The 25649-nt window shown below is 21.3% G+C and overlaps 5 protein-coding genes across 11 annotated transcripts; all 5 read left to right on the top strand.

The window, feature by feature from the left end:
• Positions 1-2051: 2051 nt before the first annotated feature.
• Positions 2052-6857, top strand: LOC726463 (inositol monophosphatase 2). Its single transcript, XM_001122195.5, has 6 exons — positions 2052-2276; positions 3871-4004; positions 4105-4361; positions 5375-5480; positions 5835-5995; positions 6746-6857. The coding sequence occupies exons 1-6, from the start codon at positions 2211-2213 to the stop codon at positions 6850-6852; spliced, it is 831 nt and encodes a 276-aa protein (XP_001122195.1). The 5' UTR covers positions 2052-2210; the 3' UTR covers positions 6853-6857.
• Positions 6858-8494: 1637 nt separating this feature from the next.
• On the top strand, positions 8495-11370 carry LOC408868 (inositol monophosphatase 2). 2 transcript variants are annotated; one of them, XM_016912887.2, is made up of 6 exons: positions 8495-8764; positions 10018-10151; positions 10234-10496; positions 10785-10890; positions 10960-11111; positions 11202-11370. In XM_016912887.2, the coding sequence occupies exons 1-6, from the start codon at positions 8675-8677 to the stop codon at positions 11321-11323; spliced, it is 867 nt and encodes a 288-aa protein (XP_016768376.1). In that variant the 5' UTR covers positions 8495-8674; the 3' UTR covers positions 11324-11370. The 2 variants fall into 2 exon arrangements, with proteins under 2 accessions (XP_016768376.1, XP_392398.3); XM_392398.7 differs by having other exon boundaries at positions 8667-8846; positions 11202-11343.
• Positions 11371-13836: 2466 nt separating this feature from the next.
• On the top strand, positions 13837-15002 carry LOC551660 (NADH dehydrogenase [ubiquinone] 1 beta subcomplex subunit 8, mitochondrial). The gene is made up of 4 exons (XM_624049.6): positions 13837-14030; positions 14219-14442; positions 14553-14705; positions 14807-15002. Exons 1-4 carry the CDS (start codon positions 13898-13900, stop codon positions 14858-14860), a joined length of 564 nt encoding a protein of 187 aa, XP_624052.1. The 5' UTR covers positions 13837-13897; the 3' UTR covers positions 14861-15002.
• A 1244-nt stretch (positions 15003-16246) lies between these two features.
• LOC100579053 (FK506-binding protein 15) lies at positions 16247-22218 on the top strand. 5 transcript variants are annotated; one of them, XM_016912830.2, is made up of 15 exons: positions 16247-16534; positions 17387-17518; positions 18607-18665; positions 18769-18889; positions 19092-19253; positions 19345-19864; positions 19941-20144; positions 20260-20295; positions 20442-20606; positions 20696-20878; positions 20966-21182; positions 21260-21519; positions 21601-21726; positions 21827-21967; positions 22063-22218. In XM_016912830.2, exons 2-15 carry the CDS (start codon positions 17490-17492, stop codon positions 22138-22140), a joined length of 2301 nt encoding a protein of 766 aa, XP_016768319.2. In that variant the 5' UTR covers positions 16247-16534; positions 17387-17489; the 3' UTR covers positions 22141-22218. The 5 variants fall into 5 exon arrangements, with proteins under 5 accessions (XP_016768319.2, XP_026296955.1, XP_016768317.2 ...); XM_026441170.1 differs by having other exon boundaries at positions 17367-17518; XM_016912828.2 differs by having other exon boundaries at positions 17318-17518.
• Positions 22219-22379: 161 nt separating this feature from the next.
• LOC100578257 lies at positions 22380-25337 on the top strand. Of its 2 annotated transcripts, none has more exons than XM_026441171.1 (6): positions 22380-22775; positions 23322-23612; positions 23737-23845; positions 23935-24282; positions 24340-24661; positions 24763-25337. In XM_026441171.1, exons 2-6 carry the CDS (start codon positions 23344-23346, stop codon positions 25293-25295), a joined length of 1581 nt encoding a protein of 526 aa, XP_026296956.1. In that variant the 5' UTR covers positions 22380-22775; positions 23322-23343; the 3' UTR covers positions 25296-25337. The 2 variants fall into 2 exon arrangements, with proteins under 2 accessions (XP_026296956.1, XP_026296957.1); XM_026441172.1 differs by lacking the exon at positions 22380-22775 and adding an exon at positions 23067-23084.
• The last annotated feature ends 312 nt before the right edge of the window (positions 25338-25649 follow it).

Here is a 25649-nt window from a genome sequence, read left to right as displayed (position 1 = left end):
CGTTGTAATAAAAAATATAGATTCTAAAAAAATTGTAACGATAAATAATGCAGTGAATAATTATATATATTATATGATAATAAAATCCGTAAAAAAAAAAGTATAGAAATAATACTATAGATTAAGTTAAGCCTTTGCGTATGATTCACAGGTGTGAATGTAAGTAAATATCCTGTTCGGAATAGGATATTATATAAGTATACAATTGTTAGATTCTTAGAGAAACGCGAAAAAATAATTCAAGGTTGATCGAAGAATTGTGATCACGATACTTTAGATAGATAGATTTCAAATTATCAGCTCAAATTGACAAAATTTTACAATCGAATGAATATTGGAGATAATAAAAAATTGAAAAATAAATAAAAATACTTGAATTTTATGCAACGAACAACGATCGTAAAGATCATATTTTTATTAATTTATTTATAATCATTAAAAAAATTGACTAAATATATGATTATTTAACAAAATATTCAATATTATTGAATTATATTATTCAATATAATTTAAAATAAAATTCAAAATATTATATAATTTTTGTTAATGCTTATAAAAATTTTATCCTACATATCATAATATTTTGTTTAATTTTAAATATATTTATATAATTCATAATATCATATAATTATATATAAAATCATAATAATAATTATATATATATATAAAATATTTTTTAGTTAATTAATATCGATGCATATCCGTAAATGCGTATTTCTATAATTATTCTATAAATATAATTAATTTACAAATTATGTAAAAAATATAAAAATTTAATATTTTGTTAAATCTTTTTCGAATACATATACAATAATATAATATAATATATATTTCATAAATAATTAATGATAATACATCAATAATTATTAAATATAAATTCCATAAATAAAAATTAAACATTTAAAATATCTATGAAAATTTTTAAAATTCATAAATGATAACGTGTTTCAAATTATTTCTATTAAAATTGATCAGCATTTAATGGCATGTGAAAGTATAATCGAATCAAAATTACCTTGACACAATCTTTCACATCATATATTTTATACCTTTATATGTCTTGTTTGTTTGTCGTGTTGCAGTAAAATTATCTGGCAAATTAAGAATATAAATTTATATACTGATAACAATCTCTGTTCTTTTATAATGATCTGATTGTACGAAATGATATCTGAGAATATGATATTATCTTGAATAACAAGTTGTGTATATCTTTATAATAAAGATTCTAATTATTCTAAAGATGAAAATTATAATATTCTACGTTCTATATATGATGAATCACGTTCCACAAAATAAAACTTTTAATATAAAAAAATATCAAAATAAAAATGATTTTGTAAATAAAATTCTGTTATGAATATTAAATTTTTTTTTCAAATATTTCATATTTTCTATATTTTACAATTATGTAATTTATAGGAATAGAAGAATACTAGTTATAAAAATAACATTTTGAATAAATATTTTTAAATTAAAATATTTCATTAAATTTTTCTAAACTCGATAAAATATAATTTAAAATTATTAGAATTTAAATTATAATTACTATAAAACGATTCGTATTATTATGTATATATTATGTATTATACATTTATATTTATATATACATATATTAACTTTAGAAGAAAATATATAACATATGAAAATATTGAAATTACATTTTAATTTACAAAAATTTATAAATTAATATATTTTAATCTATTTATTTGTATATCGTGCAATATAATTATGATGGTAATTATGGAAAGGAAAAAAGAAAGGAAAAAATATGTTAATATTATTAACAAGTCAAATGATGATATTATTTTGAAATTTTTGCACCAATTGTTCTAAACACTTAAAAAGTTATCTTAATTTCCGTGTAAATATGTATTTGCTAAATTAATTGTACGTTAAAGCATCTAAATATGTATAGATATAATACATATGTAAACATTATTATCTCGGAGTGTTCTTTGAAAAATTTGTTTATCTCTGTATGTCAACAATATGGAAATACATGATTCAAAATCATAGTGAATATCTACAATTTGGTGGAGGACGAATCGATAGATTTAATCATCTTTGAATTGTTTCTTTTTACTTCACGTTCCAAGTCGAATTGAATAAAAAGTAAGCGGTACTGTTGCACTCGACGCAGTACCTCTTGATACGTTTTCACGTTAAGAATCTCGTATTTACAATTGATCGGGAAATCTGAATAAGAGATGGCATCCTACGCGGAAGATTTTTACTACGAATTCGCAATCAAATTGACTCATGATGCTGCTCACGTAAGCACATACATACACACACACACACACACACACACACACACACACATTGTAAGAAATAAAATATCATCCACTATTGAGTGATAGGTGTAAAGTATAAAATACTGGAATATCATCGCTTAATCTTCGAATCTTCTTAATGTAATATAAATGATTATATAATATAACAATAGGATGAATAATAGATTTAAGCTAATTTTATTTTAATTTATATTTTATATTTTAGAACATTGAATTACAATTTGTGTATTCTCTATTTATATAATATAAAGGATGATTATTTATTTTATCATTTATTTATTTATCGATATAAATTTAAATGAAAATAAAATTGAATACAAATTATATTTTTTATATTTAATGTATATATTAAATTATACATATATGATTTCTTAATTATTTTGAATATTAATAATAATATTATTTTTAAAAATAAATAATTATTTTTAAAATCGATATACGATATGATGCAAATTTTTTTATCATTCGATATATGGAAAATGGAAAATAGTAAAAGCAGAATATTTATAAAGACGATAATTATTACGAATCAAAATAATGCACATCTCTTATGTCCCATATTAAAAATCTTTCAAGTTTTATTAATTGTTTTCTATTAACTAAAATTGTTTTTCAGGTATTTAATTTTTTTGCAAATAAAAATAAATAAAATACATTTTTAGAATTCAAATTTTTTGCCAACAAAATTAAATGAATTAAATTTCAAATAAAAAAAAAACAATTAATTTTAACTCTGATAAGGTTAAAATTAATAATTAGTAATTATTAAAAACAAAAATGTGAAAAATTTAAAACTTATTTTATCTCAAGAGTAATATTTAATGTAAATATTTTTTATTTCGATAAGAATTTAATAGTTTTATCGTAGTTTTATCATTTTATCATTTTTTAACAAGCGTTTTACATAATATGATTTTTTTTTTATTATTTACATTTAAATCTTTAATAGCTTTATATAACACGCGATAAATATTATTATTATATGTAATATAACATATTATTAATCATCTAAAATCATATATTAATAGTTTTATATAAATATTAAAAACATTGTTGTCGAGCAAAATATGAGTTTCAGGATTTTGTTAAACAATCTTGAGATGACGGTATTCTATATATATAATCTATATATATATAATCAAGAATTTGAATTTCGATCTTGTACGCACATCGATATCATTTTATCTTTGATTTAAATAATTCGTTACAAAAATTACATAGATATATCTTTAAATATTTAAAAATATTTCTTTAAAAGAAATTATTGATTACTTACTAGTTTAAGATTCTAAGTATTTTTAGAATATTATTATAAAAAAATGTGATATTTAAATAATTAATAATTAAAAATAATTTAAAAAAAATAAAAACGTATATTATTTAATAAATTAAATATTGTTGTTGAATTATAAAATTTCTTCTTTCTTTTTAAAAACTAAATGCATCATCGTGAGACACGTATGAATATTATTTATTTGATTCTTTCTTCAATAATTATATCTCGATACTTTCAAATTGTTTATTTATATTTTAATCAAATATAAATAATGAATTTTTATAATTTTTTTCAAAGATACTCAAAGAAGCTATCAATGGTGTAAAGAAAATCGACGAAAAGTTGGGGAATTGGGATTTGGTAACGGAATACGATCGAAAGATAGAAGATTTGATTATTGGTCAATTAAAAACAAAATTTCCAGATCACAAGTAAATATAATGTTTCCTTTAAGAAATAATTTTTTAAATTCATAATTTTCATTACACTATAATAGGTATTCATTAAAATATGTTAAATATTTGAGATTAGATTTATAGGAGAAGAATCGATTGGAAAAGAACTTCCAGAATTGACCAACGATCCTACATGGATCATTGATCCAATCGACGGCACTACCAACTTTGTTCATGCATTTCCTCATACATGCATTGTAATCGGTTTGGCGATTAAAAAAGAAATGGTGATCGGTATTGTTTACAATCCTATTCTCGAACAATTATTCACAGCGAGAAAAGGTCGTGGCGCATTTTTAAATGATAAACCTATAAAAGTTTCTAAAGTACAAGGTAAATAAAAAAAAATTCATATCTAAACGTTTTAAATTATAATAAAATCTCGATAATTCGAACCTCAAGGTAGAAAGATGTAAAATTTTCCAGATATATAAATTTCAAGTAAAAAAGATTTAATGAACGAAAAGCTTTATATGAAAATTAATATCTATGTAACCAAATTTAACAATTTAAAGAAAAGAAATCTTAATTTTTAAACATAAATTTCATATGATTGACGATTAGTTTCCATACATATATAATCGAAGATTTTATAAAAATCTATCTATGAAAAAAGGGTGGTTTATCTTATATTATTCTAATGATTGAAAAAATAAAGATAACATCGAATAATCTGTTTCTGGCGTTATTAGCAACACAATTATGAACTTGGAGTTGCAAAGAACAATAGAAATTCTTATAATGGTAAATTAATTTATTTTCGCAACAAAGCAAAAAAGAAGAAAATTATAATCTTACAGAGGATTTCGAATTATCGATGTATTGGAATAAATATAAGATATATCGATATGATTAAATGTCGAAGTGATCTTTGATTTTATAAATCAAATTTGTACCAGAAATAAATATAAAAATGTAAATTTATTTAAAAAATTATGATTTGAAAATTAATTTAGTTTTATAATTATCAATTAATATGTTAATTTCTTTAATATTACTTTATTTACATAATATAATGAAATGATTTTGTGATATTGTGTGTGTCAATTGTAAAAATGTTAGGTCTTCTTAAAAATTATTTATATTTATAATATGTTTATATTACATGCAAAACAATATACAGAATATATTCTATATTACATATAAAAAACAGAAATGAATACCATACAACATTTACTATATTTTTTCATTTTCAGTATATGACACTAAAATAGTATATGATATAAAAGTATAGAAATATATAAAATTTTATGTTGCATTTTTCAATTTTATTCAATTCTTCAAAAAAAATTTATAATATATATAATTTATATTTCAATATTAAAAAAAAATTGGTATTTTTATAGATTTATCGAAAGCTTTAGTCTGCATGGAAAGTGGTTTTATAAAAATAGATTATATGAGAGAAAAGACTATAGAAAGATTACGAACAATTGTCCAAGAAGTTCAAGGGTAAGACTTTCATTGTATTTTTTTTTTTAATTTGAGTTTTATATGTATTTATTTATTCAAAAATATAATTAAGTATATATAAATAATAATATAATATAATTATTTTTATGAATTTATTTCTTAGTCAACTTAAATTTATTATTTTTTCTATACCACATAAACATACGCACACACGCATACATGGAAAGATTTAATATAAAAATTCAAATTCAGGATTATTTTCAAAATAATTATTAATTGAATAAATTTTATTTTTATTTTATATACACATATGTAATATGCTCGTAATCCAATAAAATTATTATTTTATATCTATGCATATGATTCATGCATATTTAAATTTGTTTTCAATAGCATTCGTACACTCGGCGTAGCCGCATTATCGTTATGTTATATTGCAATGGGAATTGTAGATGCTTATTATATCGAGGGACCAGGCATTTCAACCTGGGATATCGCCGCAGCATCATTGATCATTTCAGAAGCGGGTGGTATCGTTGTCGATCGTGTAACAGGTAAATCTATGTGTAATATATAAACCTCTTTTGTTAATGTAAAAAATATAAGTACTACTGGAAAGAAGTCTTGTGAAAAAAATGCAGATCTAATTAATTAATATGGGAGATGAAATATTTATTTTCACACACATTTTTGTTTTTAACGTGATATTTATCATATATAATAATACATCCGATTATGACAGAGAGGGGCAATAAAACGACGATCTATATCTAAATATCAATGTATTAGCATAGGCATAGAATTCAGAATATTCTAACATGTCGATATAATATAAACATTTTTTTATTTTTCATAATATATATATATATATAGACTAATTAATTGATTTATGACAATAGTTTAATTTAATGTATTATTTAATTTATAAATATAATTTCGTATTTAAATTTTTAAAATAATAATAAAGAATAATGATTCCGATCGATTTTTTTAAATTATGATATAAAAATGATATAAAAATTATTATTTATAAATAATAATATTTTATGAAAATATAGAAAATATTAATTAATATTTCATCGGTATAATTTAATTTAATTTTTGTGGGCTTTACATCTGAATTCATATTATATGCGTATATGATAAAATTGTGTATCACTTTAATCACATGTCATATCCTAAATTTGACGATTATAATTTATGTAACTACAAATTATATACAAACCAATATATGTAATCGACGTTATTATTATATATGTATAATATATCGATTGATTTTATATTAATTATGATATGTATTACAGGTGAAAAGATTGATATTATGAAACCACGTGCAATTGGAGCATGTAATGAAAAAATTGCGAACAAGATGGTCAAACTTATACGTGAAGCTGATCAAAAAGTAAAATAAAAAAATAAATAAATGATTTTTGTAGCAATTATAATATGATTAATTTTTATTAATAATATTTTAGTACTATTATATATTTAGAATTCGAAATAAGAATATTATATACTAAAAATATATATTACTATATATTAAAAATATAGGATAAAATTTGGAGAGAATAAAGATATTAAAAAAGAGAGAAAATGTTTCGTATTTTATAATTGGAACGAACAATAAAAAAACTATAAATATTTACACGAATAATGTATATTTTTATAGAAAATTAACAAAAGTGGAATCTGAATAAATATATTTTATTTTTAAAAGAGTGTCTCAATATTTCTAAGATTTCCTTTTAAAACGAAACAATTGGAAATATTTATTGAAATAATCCAAGGAAAATTGGAATAGAATTCTTACGATTACGAAAACTATAAACGTTTTTATTCATATGGAATAATAAAATCGATAATTATAAAACATTACTACATAAAATACAGTAGTAAAATCTCTTCAGAAATATATTATTACGTTATAAATAATATATTTACATACATAAGTTTAAATTTTTCATTAAAAAATCGATTCCTATTCGAGTGTGGTATACACGATTTTTATAACTTGTCATTATAAAAAAATTAATGATTGTTAAAAATTAAAAGTGATTGTTTTTGATTATTAAACGATAAGACTTAAGACTCAATGTCAAAATCAATTTATTATATATATATAACAATATATGTATATCGTTTATATTTACATATAATTACATTTAATTATAATTAATTATAATTATATTTATGTACAAAACTGTGGTCTGCTAGTCGTTTAAATATTTTCACATTTATATTGTATTTACAAAAACTCAAATGTTTTATTAAAAGTGAACTCTTTATGATCAAACAATATATTATACTATAAGTTAATGCATATTGCATTTTCAATTCTATTTTCATACATTTTTAAGCATCAAAAATTTCTAGTAAAAATTTAATTGGAATTCAAATATTTTTCTTTAAATTGAATCGTGTATATTTTTTTTTTTTTTATATTTCAAAATATTTACAATAAATTCAAGAATATGATATTAAACAACTATTTTTTAAAAAATTATTTAGCAAAAAGTTATTTTCCAATAATTAAATTAAGAATAAAAAATTATCCATTAATTCAAAAGAAGGGAAACGATTTATAAAACAATGATATATTTTTTAACAATAGGCTATAGGCTATAGATTAAATTTGTAGCCAAAAAACTGATGAAGATCAAATTCTATGATGAATAAAAATTGTTAATATTTAGCAAAGATTTTCGTACAAAATGGATTGAATATTAAAAATATTTATTATAATTATAAAAAAGACAAAAAAAAATTATATTAGATACATTTCTTTATAATAAAAACATTATAAAAAGAAAAACGTTCATATAAAAATGTTTTAAAGTTAATTTGACATAATTATTAGATATTGCTTATCGAGATTCAACTTTTATAAATAAATATTTCTACGTTAGAACCTTATGTTATTGTAACCTTGTGTTATGAGCAAGAAGCTTGTGCTCTGCATAAAAATTGTTTGTTGTTCAAACATTTTGTTCGATTTCAACTAAAGTAGTCACTCGTGTATCATTCATACTTTTCTAATTGTTAGCGATTCATTAGTACGAAAATAATCTGTACGTAAATAATCATCGGTAATTAGTCGCAATACATAACAGACTTTAAATTTAAACGTTATATTAAACATTACAGATTTTTACTCCCACCTATTCCTCTTTCGCCCCACTCTTTTCTCTCTTTTTCCATTCCAGTAGTTATATAGCCCAGTCGATGTTTCATCGATGTCAGTGTTAATCAAACTCACGTGTAAAATAGAGAAAGAATTTCAAAATTCTTCGGCCATTGTACTTGCAATTATTGGTAAAAAAAGTGTAAATATTAAGTATGACTAATTCACATGACATAGAAGAATATTATAAAGTCGCTGAGGAATTAGTTTTGAAAGCAGGCAAAGTACTTACGAGTATATGTTATAATTAGTGTTATAATCAGTTTGTTAAAAAAGTGACACGATTAAAAAATAATTTTTTTTTAAATATTTTCAGAAAATTGGTTTGAAAAATAGTTAAGTTTTTGAAAGATAAACTGCTTTCTTAATATGAATTTCGAATTTGGAATTTTTTTCCCCAAAATCTTTGTTGACGTATATACTAAATAATGGAAACTAAATAATTGAAAAAAAAATAAACAATTTATTATAACTCGATTATTCTCGACAATTTCATAGCAATAATTATATATAGCCTTATAAAATATTGTTTATATGCATTGCTTTTTAAAAATTAAATTTAAAATCTATTTTAAATTGTGTTTCTATTTATTTTTGTTAATTCGACGTAAAATTTAATAATTTTATTGAATAATCATGATACAAATAATATCTAAAAATTAATTTTGATGGTTATTTTTTTTAAAATATCTCAGAATTGATGATTTTTTAGACATGACATTTTTCTAGCAAACTGATCAATATTGATTTCAATTTAGATGATTAAATCATCCTTTAATTTCTAATAAGCAAAATTTTTTATTTCTTCAAAATTATCTCTTTCTTTCTTTCTTACTTTGTAAAATCACATTTTTTTTATTATTATTATTGAAGACATAAATAAAATAATAATGATTTTTAATAAATAGAATTTGAAAATTTAACAATATACTATATGAATTTTTGAAAATATATTAAAAAGAATCCAATAGAATTTTAAAATACGTATTAAACATATCAAACAATTTTAATTCTATTATTTAATATATAATTTAATATTAATTTTATAAAAATTTTAATAATAATATAAAATAATGTAAATTATTTAAATTTTTAAATCTTAATTTAATTTAAATTTTAGACAATTATGTAAATAAATAATTAAATTTAAAAAATAGAATTTTTTTATTTCTTTAAACAAAGAGTTACAAATTTCTTCGAATAAATATATTAAACATATTTTTATACTGATTGATTTTTAATAAATATAAAATAAAAATCTGTCTAAATTTCAAGTAATGTGCAATATATCAAAATTTTTTAGAAAAAATATCTTTGTAATTATATTCCGCGAGTTTTTTTATATGTAATAAAGTATTATATATTATTAAAAAAAAATTATATATTTGTTTCTAGGTAATAAAAAGTGCCATCAATTTAAATAAAAATGTAAAAAGTAAAGGAATTGATTGGGATCTTGTTACAGAATATGATCGAAAGATAGAAAATGATTTACAGAAAGAATTGTTAAATAAATATCCGAATCACAGGTACGTATATATAAATATGATATGATATTAAAAAAGTTATTAAAAAATATAATATAATATATAAAAAAAAATTCACTTTCAGATTTATTGGTGAAGAAACGACTGCAGAAAAAAATTGTTTACCAAAATTAACCGATGAACCAACGTGGATTATAGATCCCATAGATGGTACAACAAATTTTGTTCATCAGTTTCCACACACGTGCATTTCTTTAGCATTAATAATAAATAAATCGATAGAAATTGGAATAGTCTATAATCCTTTAATGATGCAATTTTTCTCTGCAAAAAGACAGAAAGGAGCTTTTTTAAATGGTCATCGTATAAAGACATCAAAAATAACAGGTATTAACAATTAATTTAAATAGGCATTATATTATATAAAATTATATAAATTATATAAATAAATAAATTTCATCATTCATAAATCCATAAATATAAAAATAATAAAGATGTTTAAATTATTTCTGAACATATTTTATTGCATTCTATATATGAAATTTTGAAGGAAAATTTCTTATTCTTAAATTTTTATAAAACAAATAATCTTAATAAAAATATATTCTTTCATTAGTCTTCTATTTTTCTGGCATATAAGTATTTTAAAATTTAATATTTTTATTATTATTCTAGATTTGTCTGAATCATTGATAGCAATGGAACCATGGATTGCCAAAAATCCAAATTATTTAGTTAATATATACGCTAGAATGCATGCTTTAATTCAAAGAACTCATGGGTAATTATTTATTTTTAAAAATAAAAATTTTAACAAAAATCTTTTATTTTACTTTTAATAATTATTTAGAATAAGATCATTGGGCACAGCTGCACTTACATTGTGTTATGTTGCAATGGGTGCAATTGAAGCATATCATGTTGAAAGTATAGATGCTTGGGATGTTGCTGCAGGAAAATTAATAATAGAAGAAGCAGGAGGCACGGTAATAGATACTGCAGGTACATGTATTTTTCAGAAAAATTACATTTATTATTAAATTTAAGAAAATAATTATTTTTTAAAAAATTTTAATAACAATATAATTGTAGGTGGAGAATTAGATTTAATAACACCAAGAGTTATAGCAGCTTGCAATCATCAAATTGCTGATCAATTGGTTAATCTCTTTAAAACCGCTGATTTAAAAACTGTCATTAAAAATTTTAAATAAATCTTTTTAAGTTACAAATACATGATATTCAGATCATTATCGAATAATTTTTTAGAATTTCTTTGAATTATATAGACAGATTTTGTATTTATTATCATTGAAGAATTATGAGAATTATAACATATATTTTTTTGAATATCGCTGAGAAAAATCAAATTCATTTTATATAATGAATGCGTTAAATAGTTAATAAAAATTAGTGTTATTTATCTTATTGAATTAGCAATGTTTTGAAACTACATATTTATTTTTCATTTGATTAAAATATTAATGCACGCAAATAAATTAATTACATATTCTGTTTTTAATTTATTAGTTTAAAAAATATTTTTTTAATTATAGTTATAATTATAATTATTTTTAATTATATTTAGTTTATTTATATTTATTTATTTATTTATTTTTTATTTATTTATTTATATATTTATTTATTTATTAGGAATAATTCAACAAGATAACATCTATTAAATTTTATTCTTATCTATTGTCCGATAAAAGATTTTATTTGTTGTAGAATTGATAAATAATTTTGTTGCTGTGATAGAGATTGTTGAAATGATTTTTCAAATTAAATTTATGAAATTCACTACCTGAAATATATAATAAATTATAACTTAGTATTCATTTTTTATTTGTACACTTTAAAAAATACAAATAATTATTACTTATCTATTTATTATTTTTATTATCATAAATATTTTAAAATATAAATATCTAATATGATATAGTTATCAAAAGAAATATAGTTTGTAATTTTGTCAGATTATTTGGAAAGTCGAATCAATTTGCTGAAAAAATATTCTTACTTATCTTAAAATATATTGTTAAAAATTTCATTTTAAACAAATTTTTTCCATACGTATATCTAATAATCAGTTTTAATTTTCAAATTATTTATCATATTATGTATTATTATATATTCTGGTATAAACAATATCTTATGACTATTTTATAATAATCGCATTTTTATTTATCAATCTGTATCAATTAATTAAAATATAACATTTTATATACTTATCCTTATTTCTTTTATTCTTGCTTCTTCTATTATTCTTCTATTATTCTATATTATTATTCTATATATTATTATTTGTTAGCTGGAAATACATAAAAATATGACAAGTCTCTTTTCAGGAAAAGAAAAACAGACTTTTGAAATATCAAATTGATGAAAAAGAAATATTGAAAAATTTTAATGATCTTAAAAAAATAAAATGAATATGTTCTTTTCCTTAAAAAAAATCTATATTTTACTTCTGAATTTCTTTCACATATGTATCCTTTCCAGGAAAAACCTTATGATAATAATAAATATTCACAGATAGTTGAATATCAATTTAATATTTTATAAATATATATTATTACCAAGACATAAATATGTAAATATAATATAATATATATTTATTGTTTCAATATGATTAATTAATTTATTTTTATTGAAATTATTATTATTAATTATTATTATTTATTATTTTTATTAAATGCATTAATTAATGAAATAAAAAAAGTAAATATAACAGATCAAACTAAAATCAAATATAAATGTAAATTCTAAATCTAAACTAATATACACATATAGTTTAAAAAATATTTTTGTGTATAATTCGAAAACTTCATATATATATAAGAAAAAATTATGGAAAAAAATTGCTTAAAATGATATTCTTAAACAACAATTTCAAGATTACTGAAATCAGCTTAAAACATATTTTTTTAATAAAATTTCATCAAAATTTTTAAATAAACTTTTCAATCAAGTTAATTTTATTTACATCTTCAGAATCTATGTCTTTAACATCAAATGTGACATAAAATAACTATAATAATCTTCAGAAAGAAGCATTTACATACATTTTAATCACATTGAATGTATAGATAGATACTTATCCAATATTTAAAAATAACTAATTAAGAAAACTAATAAGAATAATGAATATAAAAATAAAATTAAATATAATAATATATTAGAAATATATATTATTTCATAAAATTAACATTTTTTTTATCAATATTTGCATCTAATAAGAATAAGATATAATTTCAAAAAATAAGATATATAATAATTATAAAAATATGCGTATGTTTTTTAATTTAAAGAATTTAAAAAATTATTTTGTAAAAAATTTTATAATTCATTTTTATTTTTTTTAAAATATAACTTTTTTAAATATTTTGTATTATTTCAAAATTATTATTGTACACGAAAATTTATATTCGCGCATATTGTTTCCAAATTTGTTTTATTATAAAAAAATATAATGATAAAAAGTAAATAAAAATTTGATTTTAGCTATAATTTTTTACTATTTAAAATGGAAAGATTAATAAAAACTTACATCAATTTTATTATAGTCGACCAACATATGATATCGATCATTTTCATTGCATTATTTCTATATATTCACATTACGTTAGCATCGATAAAAAACTATCGATAATTTCTAAAACTATCGATAGAACAAGTTTAAACGAGATAAACTATCGATTATTAAAAACTCGTAACTATCGATAGTTTTTCACTATCGACTTAACTGTAATTGTATTAACCATAAAGTAAATGATTTTTATTTAAAAATGGCTGCGTTAAAGACGACTGTAAATCTGTCAAAGAAATTATTTGTGAGAAATATAACGCTTACATCTTTCGCTAGAAAATATGATAAAATTGTTGATACACCATACGAAGAGATTTTACAAAATGAGTTGTGTAAGTAATGTATGTGAAAAGAGGTTATTTTATTTTATAGATAGATATAGAGATATATAGATTTCGATAGATTAAATATATATCTTATATAAGAGTTATCCAAAATAATTAAGAAATGAATTTAATAAATTATTAATAATATTATATTTTTATATATAATATAATTAATATTTTTTTATATTTTTTAGCTGTTTCTCAGAAAAAATATATGCCAGGTTTATATCCAAAAACAAAAGAAGAAATGAAAGCAGCTGCAGAAAAATATGGTTTGCATCCTGATGAATATAAACCTTGTGATCCAGACACCAATTATGCAGGAGACTATCCAGATTTACCATTTATAAGTGTAGAGGCTAAAGATCCATATTATCCTTGGGATTTTCCTGCATTAAGAAGAAATTTTGAAGAACCGGTAAGATATTATGAAATAATAATTATATAAGTAATACAAAATACTTTCAAGTAATTTAATTATTTATATAATTATATACTATGCATTGTAATATATTATTTTGTATATAGATTCATAAAGAAGCAAATATGTTATTTGGAGATCGCTATGAATATGGCGTTCGTCAAATTGTTGAGCCAAGCAAGGGTATTGCAATTTTTTGTTCTATTATGGCTGCTTGTATATTAATATTTTGGCTTTCATGTAATATAAGTCAACCTTTAGTAAGTATTCTCATATAGAATATTATAACTTTATGTTTTTATTGAATAAATGAATATATATTACATATATTACATATAATATATGATCTGATATGTTTTAGATGGAAAAACAATATCCGGGAAAAGGAATACATTATACTTTTGAACTAAAATAATCAATTATAAATATAATAAGATATATATAGTAATAATATATGTATGTATATTATATTATATGTAGAATATTATATCTAATATTGCACCTGTATATAATAATATAAATATAATAATATAATATCTGCATATTTCTTTAACAAAGCTTTTCTCTATTTTTTTCTCTTCTTCCCCTCTTCTTTTTTTCTTCTACATATATATATATATTATTAATAAAAAATTGAAATCAAAAGAAACAATTTAACCAATTCAACCAGTTAAACTATATGCATTTGTTATCATTTGCACTCGATTTTATCATCCAATTTTATCAATCGCATAACAGATTAATACCAGAAATGCTACTTTTTTACTATATTTGCCAAATTGTATAATACAAATCACATTATTTTTACAATCAGTCTGCAGTTACTTATTCAAACAAAACTTGAATATTTTTCACATGAATTAACTTTTTGTAAAATCTGTTATATTTGTGAAATCAATTTCTAGTAACAATAATCCAATTATAACAAATCCTATGTCGAATCTGCTGCCTTTCTAATTTTAGTATCATTTAATATTTTAAACAAATATTTTAGTATCAGGATTTTTAAAAAAATTTATTGAGAGCAAATTTGATTGGTATTGTATATTATAATATATATAAACGAGATACAAATGACATACAATATTTTTTTTTTTTTTTTTGGTATCATTTTCCATAGGAATTCAGAAATCTCCTCCTTACTATTTCCCCTCTAATCCCCTCACTATTTTCTTATTACATGCCATGTTATTGATAGAAAATGATTAATGATGGAAGATTACAATCAACATCAATATCAATCTAATATTAGAAAAATAATATTAAATATTTAAAATTTTGATATTATCGATACTTCTTATTAAATATCGATATTAATAAATTATATTTTATATTTTGACATCGAATTGTTTAAATATTATCAATAGTATTGGTATCGATCAATTAATAATGATTAAAATCTGATTTTATTATAAATCAAAACATTTAAGACAAACAAAATACAGAAGTCTATATTTGTTTTGATCATTTTTATACATGTATATCTTAGATGACTATGACAACAAACAATTGATTGGTAAATAATATTTATTGGTAAAGTAATTCTTAATATAATTTATTAAATTTTTATTAATGTTCTATATATTATTTTAAAATATTATAATAAAATTATAATAATCTATAATTATTATTTTTCTTATCGATTTTTAAGTGTTTTTATAAGATTTCAATATAATAACAATCTGCAATTAAAATATAATATACTTATTTTCTTAAATAGTTAAAGTGAATTGTGCCATTCTAGCCAATCAAAAAGCTGCTAATGATACGAATCAATGCGCATCATAGTGCGCATAGCGTTGGTTTACAGTTGAAAATCGTAGTGACAGGTCGCATTTCACCGTACATAATTATGTAAAATTTGTATCGATAAAGTATTGTATTACGATCGTTAATCTTAATTACAGATTATTAAAATTTTTTTTTGGTAATTAATACGAATTTTTTTAATTATTATACCAAAATTGGAAGTGCAGATTTAATTGATTTGAAGACAGAATGGTTTTGAAAGTGTAATAATTCTTGAACACATCATTATAATTAAGATTATAATTAATTACTATAATAATCTGATTTTCATTCAGATATGGTAAGTTTTTTTTATTTATTTTGACAAAAAACATAATATAAATTTGTTTATTTTTATGCATACAAAGATTTAAATTAAAACAATATTAATAGAATCAATTCATATATATTATACAAATATTATTCATATATTATACAAACACACATACATATGTATATATATGTTTCTTTACTAAATGCGTATGTTCAACTCGTATGTTATTATTTCTGTATTTGTTTTGATTTTATGTTCGAAAACTAAAAACATTGCTTATAATATAGTTTTTCCAGAAAATTACGATTTTTTTAAATATAATTTTTCAAAAAAACGATTTGCATTGATACCATGCTCGATACATTCTCACTTGTTGAATCCCTGTCCCAATTTGTAATTCGATATGTCGAAATAAATATTTATATATTATTCTGTTGCAAAAATTTGTGAGTTAAAATAGTTAGATATTTTTTTTTTTTTTAGATGTGACATAGTTATTCCGTAATTTTTATTTGATAATTGATTATTTTTTTGTTTTTTATATTATCCTTTTGCTTTGTATTTTTTAAATATGCATTCGTTCAATTATTTATTGAATATTATTATAATTGATTATTAAATAATAATTAATTATTTTCAATTATGGGAATAATTTATTTTCTTTTTTTATTCGTCTATTTAATCAATAGAATTACTATTATACGTTCATAGTTCATATTACAGAATTTTTAAAATAAGATTTAAGCTTATATTATTGTTTTATTTTAATACGATTAATTTAATACATTCACTTTATACGTTTATTATTAGGAAATAGTGAAATGATTAAAATAAAGAATATATTTAATAAAGGAAATAGGAATAAACTATGTTATATAGATGTGGATCGTGCCGATGCCTTTGTTCTATTACATTGACATCACTATATATCTCACGGCGGTTCAAAAAAGGGAAAAAACAGAACAGAATTAAAACAGCGATCATGCTCAATGACATCAAATTCACGCATAAGTATACAAAATGAGTTGTATCTTTATATATACTTACATATAAACTCAATAATATAAATAAAATAGGATCAAAGAAAGATTTAGTTTTTTAATAAATTGAATTTATAAATCATGATATTATTCAAAACATTATATTTTTATTTTTCAAGGCAAGATGATCGTGAATTGCCTGTCATCCCTAAATTTTCCCATTCTAAACAATCAAATTCTTAATAATGATTTCATTTATTAGTCATTCTATATTATCATTTGTATTTTCTACGTGTTACATGTGCTTTAAAAATTATTTCTATAAAAAAATTTTTCAATAAGCAGGATTTATAAACGATTATTAATTTTTCTTATGCAGAAATTAGAAATATAAAAAGAATTTTTAGAATAGGTAAGACGTTTAAAATATTTTAGCGTATTAAAGTTTATATTTAAATTTGTTTTCTTTATAGAGATTTCATTTCAGAGTAGAAGATTTTATTATAGAAAAATATTGATTACATAAAATACATGTAGGGACAATTAAATTATTACGGATTTTCCCATAAAGAAGTATGTTCTTTAATTTAATAAGCACGCTTCAACAATCGTCGATCTTTGTATTAGATATATATACTTAGATATATGTTGCGATTTCCGATCAAAACATTGCTTCTCTCCAATTATCATTAAAAAAAATTTTAAGGTATGAAAAAATGAATTTTGAACATTAAAAAAATCTTTAACATGTCTAATAAGATTGTTTTTTAGTCTTACATATTTTCGCATGAACATTCGGCTATTGCCAATTATATTTTTCCAATATTTAGAACTAATTACATGATGGCAAGCACAAAAAAATATTGATCTTTCGTGATCGTATCAATGTTTCAGAACATGTAATGCATAATCTCGTAAAATGTCACGTCTAACTTGTTTTTTGTCTACAATTATTATGATAATAAATTTAATATTCATTATATAAATTTTAGTATAATCTAAATTGAATGAAATATAAAACGATTTAATATTATGATTATTTATATATATTTTTTTTATTTTGCATTTCACATTTTTTATAATAAATTTCTATACTTTAACATTTTCTATTTTATCAAGCTCTTTTCTATCAACAAAATTTATCGCGCCATCTATCAATGATTTTATCAATCATGTAAGTATTGTTTATCTACTTAGTTTATATAAGTAACAAACTGTCATTTATTAAGTATTTTTTTTAAATTTACAAATAGTTTAAATTTATATTTGTTATTATTTTAGTGTTAAAAAAAAATTTTTCGCCTAAAAAATTTAATTCAAACATGAATGTAGGAAATCAAATACCAAATCTTGATAAAATTTTACACGATGATGATGAATCTGATTTTTTTCCAGCAGCAAGGTATGTGTTTTTATAAATTATTAATTTTAGTTATGTATAATATATATATATATATATATATATATATATATATATATATTGTATTTAAAAAATATGTCTATATAAAATCTATTTATATAAAAAGATTAATTAAAGTAAGGTTATATTTTCATTTTAGTCTTTATTTAATATTTATATATATATGTATACAAATATTTTCTAGCTCGAATTTAGCTGCTATTTTTGGATTACAAGCTAAAACATTAGATAGTGGCTCTTCGACGAAACAAGTTTCTAAAAAATTAAATGCATCTCGTACTTTAACTCAAACAATTTCAAATAAAACAGAAGTTATAATAGCTAAAGCAGTTCATGCATTTAAATTGTAAGTTTTTATATTGAATTTTATTCTTATTATTATTATTTTTTGTAATTGTCATTTTCATATTCCATATAATAATTAATGTTATTTGTAGACAAAATGGAGCTTATATTTCAATTGGAAAACTTGGAATAGCTCTTACAGGAAATTTTGCGTCGAAATTATATCAAATTATTTTATATAAAAGCAAACAAGAACATGTGTCGGTTGTTACAGTGACACCTAACTTTTTATATATTATACAACCAAACAATTATTCAAGTTATTATGATAGCAATAATAAAAACTGGTCAATTTTATTTGAAAATAATGATGTCTGTATAGAATTTGCTAAAGAAGTAGGATTAGCTCGATATTTTTCAGAAAATAAAAAAATAGAAAATGTACTTTATCAGGATTTATCACCTGCTAATAAAGACATAATGGCAAAAGAGGGAGACAATGTATTTATCAAATATTTCATTGTAACAGAAATAACACAACCCTTTAAAAACATTTCTACAATGTTTCAAACAATGACGGTAGAAATATCTATGGATGATAATTGGGAAAGAACTTTTTTAGAAAGTAATAAAGGATTAAAACGAATTTTATTTGTACCTCCCAATAAACAGGTTTTACATGAAAATTTTTTAACAAATATCAATGAATTATGAACATGTGTATATTTTAAACATAATTATTTTACAGATTAGTTTGGGACCTGGATTTCCTAAAGAAAAAGATATTATATTAGAAGTAGAAATAATAGATATACAATCACCTGCAGAAACTGTCCATTCGCATACAATTACGAGCGGTAAAGCTTCTATTATATCAAGAATGGCTAAAATGGGACAATCTATATTACCAAAAATTCCTACATCTACCACTACAGATTCTGAAGATACCGAGGTATATTCAAATACAAGTTTAACCTAATTATGTTAATTAATACATGTGTAATTGAATAAAATCATGATTAAATATATTTTAATTATATTAAAAATAATGAGATATACATTTGTAGGATGATGTATCGAATAAATTTCAAATTCAAAAGAAAGTAAGTGAATATATTTAATGTAATTTTAATCGACATATTTATAATTTAATTTTATATTTCTAATTTAATTTATATTATATAATTTGTATTAATTTATATTAATTTATATTAAATATAAAAAAGTGATTTTTTTTTTTTCATTGTAGATAGAATCGTCAGAAGAAGAGTTACAAAAGAAATATTCTCCAGTGGAAAGTTCACACAAGAAATCAAAATTAAAAACTGAAATATCGACGACAAATGCTCCTTGTAAATCTTTCGTTAATTCATCTGTATTTACTTCTCCTCAATGGTCTCCCACACAAATACAAGTATATAAATTAAATTTTTTTTCGAAAAATTGATTTATAAATGATAATCTTTTAGCATCTTTTAAAATTAATATTTAGATTTATTATAGCCAAATATTGTCACCTTGAATGGTCAAATATATTCATTACAATCACAAACTGTAACTTCAACAATACCAACAATAATAGATCCAGGATTAAATATATTATTGTCTGAAACTAGAATGACAAATGCAGAACTCAGAATGGGAATGTCTAAGATAGCTGATAATGTACAAAAATTATTGGATAAGGTACATATCATCTATCGAATAAATTATATATTATTTATTAAAATTATTATTACATATACATATACATATATATTACATATTTTATAGTTTCATCATCTTGAAATTCAAAATGCTACAACTCCTATAAAAGATAAAACGACTTTAGATGCTACTTTGAAAATGTTATTAGCCATGGATACATCTGGAGAAAAGGAGAGTCAATTATCTAAAAATATTGATATAACTAATGATAAAAATTTCATAGAGTTAAATGAAATAAAAGATAGAATGAGCTTATTGGAAAAAGAATTAAAACAAGCAAAAGGTAATATGAGTATTTACATATTATTAGTTGCGCGTTAAAATATATATGTAAATTATAATTAAATATATTTTGTACAGAACAAGTAAAAGATCTTGAAGCTAAAAAAGAATCTTTAATAAAAGATAATGAAAACTTGCATAAAATTATTAAAGAATTAAATGCATCTCTAAAAGATTCCGAAACTGCATTTTGTAACATGAAAAAAAATTTGGAAGAAACAAAAGAACTTAATAGCAGATATCAAGAAAAAATAACAATATTGGAAGATAAAGTGCTTAAATTTTCTGAAGAATGTAATACTACTGAAAAAATTGCAGATTCTAAAGAATTGAAAGAAGTAAGGATATTTTTATTTGACATTCATTTTTTATTTTCGAGATATTTTAATTATAATTATATCTGTAATTATATTTCTTAGAATGATAATAAGAACAAGGAAATCAAACAAATAATGAATAAAATTTATCATACTTTATTGGATAAATTTGTAGATGAGTCCTATTCTGTAAATTATATAAAAACAATAATAGCAAGTACAATAAAGGTAAGTAGATATATATACATATATAAATAAATAAATAAATAAATTTTTTTATAATGTATAATTTTTTTTATTATAATTTTTAATGAAAATGTAATTTTAGAATGTTACATTGCAAGTTCTAAATAATACTGATGAGAATGATATGTGTGATATTAAAATAGAATTATCTTCTTCTAATAATACAGAAACTAATGCTCTGAAAATATGCAATACAGAATCACAAATTTCTAATTTTGGACAGGTATAAAAAAATATAAATATAATATAAATATAATTATTTTTAATTCTATATATTTTATAAAATTTTACGTATATTTTAAAATATTTTTTCTGTAGGTATCTTCTGTATTGCAAAATGAACCACCCCCTGTTCCCCCTATAGATACTGAATATGAAAATGATTGGTTACATTAATAATTTTTTTCGTTACGAAAAATTTTGAAACAAAATAAAAATTTATTCAATGAAAATAAAATTTATATAATTTATAAATCTTCTAAAGATATCTTAAAATTTTTTGAAAAATCAATATAATAATATTTATAAATTTAATAATGTATATTAATAATATATATATGTGTGTATGTGTGTGTGTGTGTGTGTGTGTGTTGTGTGTGCGTGCGTGCGTGGATATGATATATGTGTGTATATGTATGTACACACACACACACACACATCACACACATATATACACATCACACATGTTAACAAGTATTATTTTAAATTATATTGGTAATTTGTTATTTTGTTGTAATGTTAAACGATAGGTTATTACGTCATACAACAATTTTGTACGACTTTTATTAATTTAAAGAATTATAGATGAATTTATTTACATGAGAAAAGTAAATGAATTATTTTAATCTTGATTTAATTATATAAAATGTAAAAAATATTTGAATAGAGAATAAATTACAACAGTTGCGCTGTAGTTCAGTCACTTGTCCTCTATTAGAAATGGCGTAAAATCAAGGTTCATGTTTTCGTGACAATTGAATATTATAAAACATTAAAAGCAAGAAGGAATGCTACAGAAAATATGATAGGACGTAAGTCGCATACTGTAAAGATTGAAAATAAGTAGGAGACAAAAAATCCCGCCCGTCTTTGTCCGGCTCTTGAGTAAATCTATCTGGCTGTATTCACGGTTTCATCGTCTTGGCTTCTACCACGCCAATCAAATTTAAATCTAACCTTAAAGTTTTGAATAAGAAAAACAATGCTTTTCTTTGAATTGTATTATTATCGCGAGATTTATTTCATTAATAGAAGTCGAATTAAATAATAATGCAAACAAAAATTTTAATGATGTTATTTTATTTGTCCCGATGTATTCTAACCTTCATTTTATTTTTAATGTATCGTACTTTGTCTTTACAGATTATAAAATCAAAATTTAGTTATTTTAATAGATAAATGTTGGCTTTTGTTTAATATGTAACGATATATAAAAACGATACAAAAATTATAGAATACTTAACTTTTTTTATACATTTTATACATATATATATATATATATATATATATATATATATATATATATATATACATATATTTTTTGATTAATAAATAATACATGATGATTTATAAAATAGATTGTTAATTGTATCTTTTATAATGGATATAAATACTGTGGAAGATGAAGATGTATCTTTCCATTTGGGGGAAATGTTTGATAGTTATGAAGAATTGGAACATAAATTGGAGAAATTTTCAAAGCGTAGCCTAGTCCACTATTGGAGAAGAGATAGTAGAACAGTTAGTGGAGCTCATATGAAAACTGCTCGTCCCATTAGCGAGCGTTTAAAGTATTATTCGGTCAAATATGCTTGTATTTATGGTGGTCAAAAGTTTCTACCTCGTGGAGCTGGCAGAAGACAATCTCAGTTAGTTTATAAAATTATTACATTAGATTTACATTAGATCGTTATTACAATTATTCTGAAATAAATAGATATAAATAAACGTATTTTTAAATATATATTTATAAAATATCACTGTTTCACTTAGATCGATAAGAACAAATTGTCCTGCTCATATTATGTTAAGAGCATCCAAAGATGGTACAAAATTAGAGGTAACTAGTGTCAATAATGAACATAATCATGAAATTTCAGAGGTAAATAATAATAAAAAGATAATATTGATTTAAATTTTGTATTTCAATATATATATTGTATTTCATTCTATTTTATTCCTTTTAATTAGGAATTATTTAAGAATCTTCCACAAGAAAGGAAATTATGTGGCGAAATTAAGCAGGAAGTACAAGATCTTATGCAATTACATATTGATCGTAAAAGATTGAAAGAATATGTACGATTACGAACAAACAAAATACTTAGATCCAAAGATTTATTTAATATAGCAGCAGCCAATAAACAAAAGAGGAATATAACACCTGAGAGAGCATATCAATTGTTTAAAAAAATTCATGATATAGAGAAAATGCAAGGTAAAAATAATGATAGGAAAATGTATTCTGAATCTGAAGATGAAATTGCACAGACGATAAAAAGAATGAAAAAGGAACAAGAATCTCCTTGGGGACAAGATGTAAGATTTAATTCTTAGAATTTAATAATACATTTAAAAAAAAAAATTATTTTTCAGGGATTGCCAACCGAATTAGAAGTAAGCGAAGGAAATGACGGTGATGATTCCTATAGCGGTCAATTAACTCAAGAAGAAGTAGTAGATGAAATTGATACAACAGAAGGAGAATTATTAAGGGCAAATAATGATGGGGATATTATAGCAGCAAATGGTGAAATTGTAGGGGAGTTAGTAATGCAAGATGGAGATCCATCTGTAATTGTTGAATCCATCGTAAATGCTGATGGTTCTGTTTTTGTAGATGAAAGAGAATTTAATACCTATTGTAATAATCATTTGTCACATACTGTAGATGGTAGTCAATCTCCTAGTACTAGAGGTAATATGAATTGATTTGTAACAATTTGTATTTGATAACAATGTTTTTATTTGTATGATAGGATAAAGAACTCGTGATATAAATAATAATATCGATTCTAGATATTGAAACCATCGCGTCTACGACTGATATAGAAAAAGTAAAAGGAACATCTACATCTCCGAAACAACAAACTACTAGATCTCTTACACCTCAATCGCAACAACAACCAGTAAAATCACCATCAAATACTTTTGATGATACTGCAGATTCTAGAATATGGATCATGAAAGAAGCAACAAATGTTGAGGCAGAGCCTGATAGTGAACCTGAGAGTGAAATAATCGGTTCAAAATCAACGACAACAGTAAAACCGGATGTCGATACACCTGAAGTAATATTTTCAGATGAAGCTAGTGCTCAATTACTTCAGGAACAACTAGCAGTTCTTCGTGCAGAGAAAGGAAAGTTATATCATGAAACTGAAATGTTGAAACTTAAAAAGGACAAGTTAAAGTTACAAATGAACTGTTATTCGAATGAGATACGAAAGCAAGAAATGGAAAAAGAGAAATTGAGACTCGAAATTAAATTGCTGCAATCAAAAGTTATGGAAGATTCTAATGATGTTTCTCATTATATTTTTGTACCTTGAGCAATATTTGATGGTCAAAGAAATGTGATTATAACAAACAGATATATTGTTAAGATTTTCTTCTTTCTACTATCAAAAATTATACGGAAATAATTTTTGAAAATACAATTTTAATTTTTTCAATCAATGCATAATAATGATAAAAATATCATAAAGAAATATTTTGCTCATTTATTCAATTATTATTAAACACTGACTTATTCTACTTTAAGATTTTAAGTTATTATCTTTCTCATTTTTGTATATTTTTTTGCATATTTGATAAATTTACTTGAAATTGAGACATAACATAAGGATATTCTATTTAATATTTTATTGTTTAATGTTGATTTTATTTTTATTAAAACTGATATA

Source organism: Apis mellifera, linkage group LG6 (assembly GCF_003254395.2).
Source record: "Apis mellifera strain DH4 linkage group LG6, Amel_HAv3.1, whole genome shotgun sequence".
NCBI lineage: Eukaryota > Metazoa > Arthropoda > Insecta > Hymenoptera > Apidae > Apis > Apis mellifera.
This window is presented reverse-complemented; position numbering and strand designations above follow the sequence as displayed.

What these genes read in the sequence shown, in the direction of transcription:
- LOC726463 (XM_001122195.5), top strand. Translation starts at nt 2,211, where the DNA reads ATGGCATCCTACGCGGAAGATTTTTACTACGAATTCGCAATCAAATTG. An exon ending in TGACTCATGATGCTGCTCAC is followed by an intron (nt 2,277 to 3,870) that starts GTAAGCACATAC and finishes TTTTTTTCAAAG; the next exon opens with ATACTCAAAGAAGCTATCAA. An exon ending in CGTTGTCGATCGTGTAACAG is followed by an intron (nt 5,996 to 6,745) that starts GTAAATCTATGT and finishes TATGTATTACAG; the next exon opens with GTGAAAAGATTGATATTATG.
- LOC100579053 (XM_026441170.1), top strand. Translation starts at nt 17,376, where the DNA reads ATGTTATATAGATGTGGATCGTGCCGATGCCTTTGTTCTATTACATTG. An exon ending in AATTTCAAATTCAAAAGAAA is followed by an intron (nt 20,296 to 20,441) that starts GTAAGTGAATAT and finishes TTTTCATTGTAG; the next exon opens with ATAGAATCGTCAGAAGAAGA. An exon ending in TACAAAAATTATTGGATAAG is followed by an intron (nt 20,879 to 20,965) that starts GTACATATCATC and finishes CATATTTTATAG; the next exon opens with TTTCATCATCTTGAAATTCA.
- LOC408868 (XM_016912887.2), top strand. Translation starts at nt 8,675, where the DNA reads ATGTCAGTGTTAATCAAACTCACGTGTAAAATAGAGAAAGAATTTCAA. An exon ending in AATAAATATCCGAATCACAG is followed by an intron (nt 10,152 to 10,233) that starts GTACGTATATAT and finishes ATTCACTTTCAG; the next exon opens with ATTTATTGGTGAAGAAACGA. An exon ending in AAAGACATCAAAAATAACAG is followed by an intron (nt 10,497 to 10,784) that starts GTATTAACAATT and finishes TTATTATTCTAG; the next exon opens with ATTTGTCTGAATCATTGATA.
- LOC551660 (XM_624049.6), top strand. Translation starts at nt 13,898, where the DNA reads ATGGCTGCGTTAAAGACGACTGTAAATCTGTCAAAGAAATTATTTGTG. An exon ending in GAAGAAATTTTGAAGAACCG is followed by an intron (nt 14,443 to 14,552) that starts GTAAGATATTAT and finishes TTTTGTATATAG; the next exon opens with ATTCATAAAGAAGCAAATAT. An exon ending in GTAATATAAGTCAACCTTTA is followed by an intron (nt 14,706 to 14,806) that starts GTAAGTATTCTC and finishes GATATGTTTTAG; the next exon opens with ATGGAAAAACAATATCCGGG.
- LOC100578257 (XM_026441171.1), top strand. Translation starts at nt 23,344, where the DNA reads ATGGATATAAATACTGTGGAAGATGAAGATGTATCTTTCCATTTGGGG. An exon ending in GCTGGCAGAAGACAATCTCA is followed by an intron (nt 23,613 to 23,736) that starts GTTAGTTTATAA and finishes TGTTTCACTTAG; the next exon opens with ATCGATAAGAACAAATTGTC. An exon ending in AATCTCCTTGGGGACAAGAT is followed by an intron (nt 24,283 to 24,339) that starts GTAAGATTTAAT and finishes ATTATTTTTCAG; the next exon opens with GGATTGCCAACCGAATTAGA.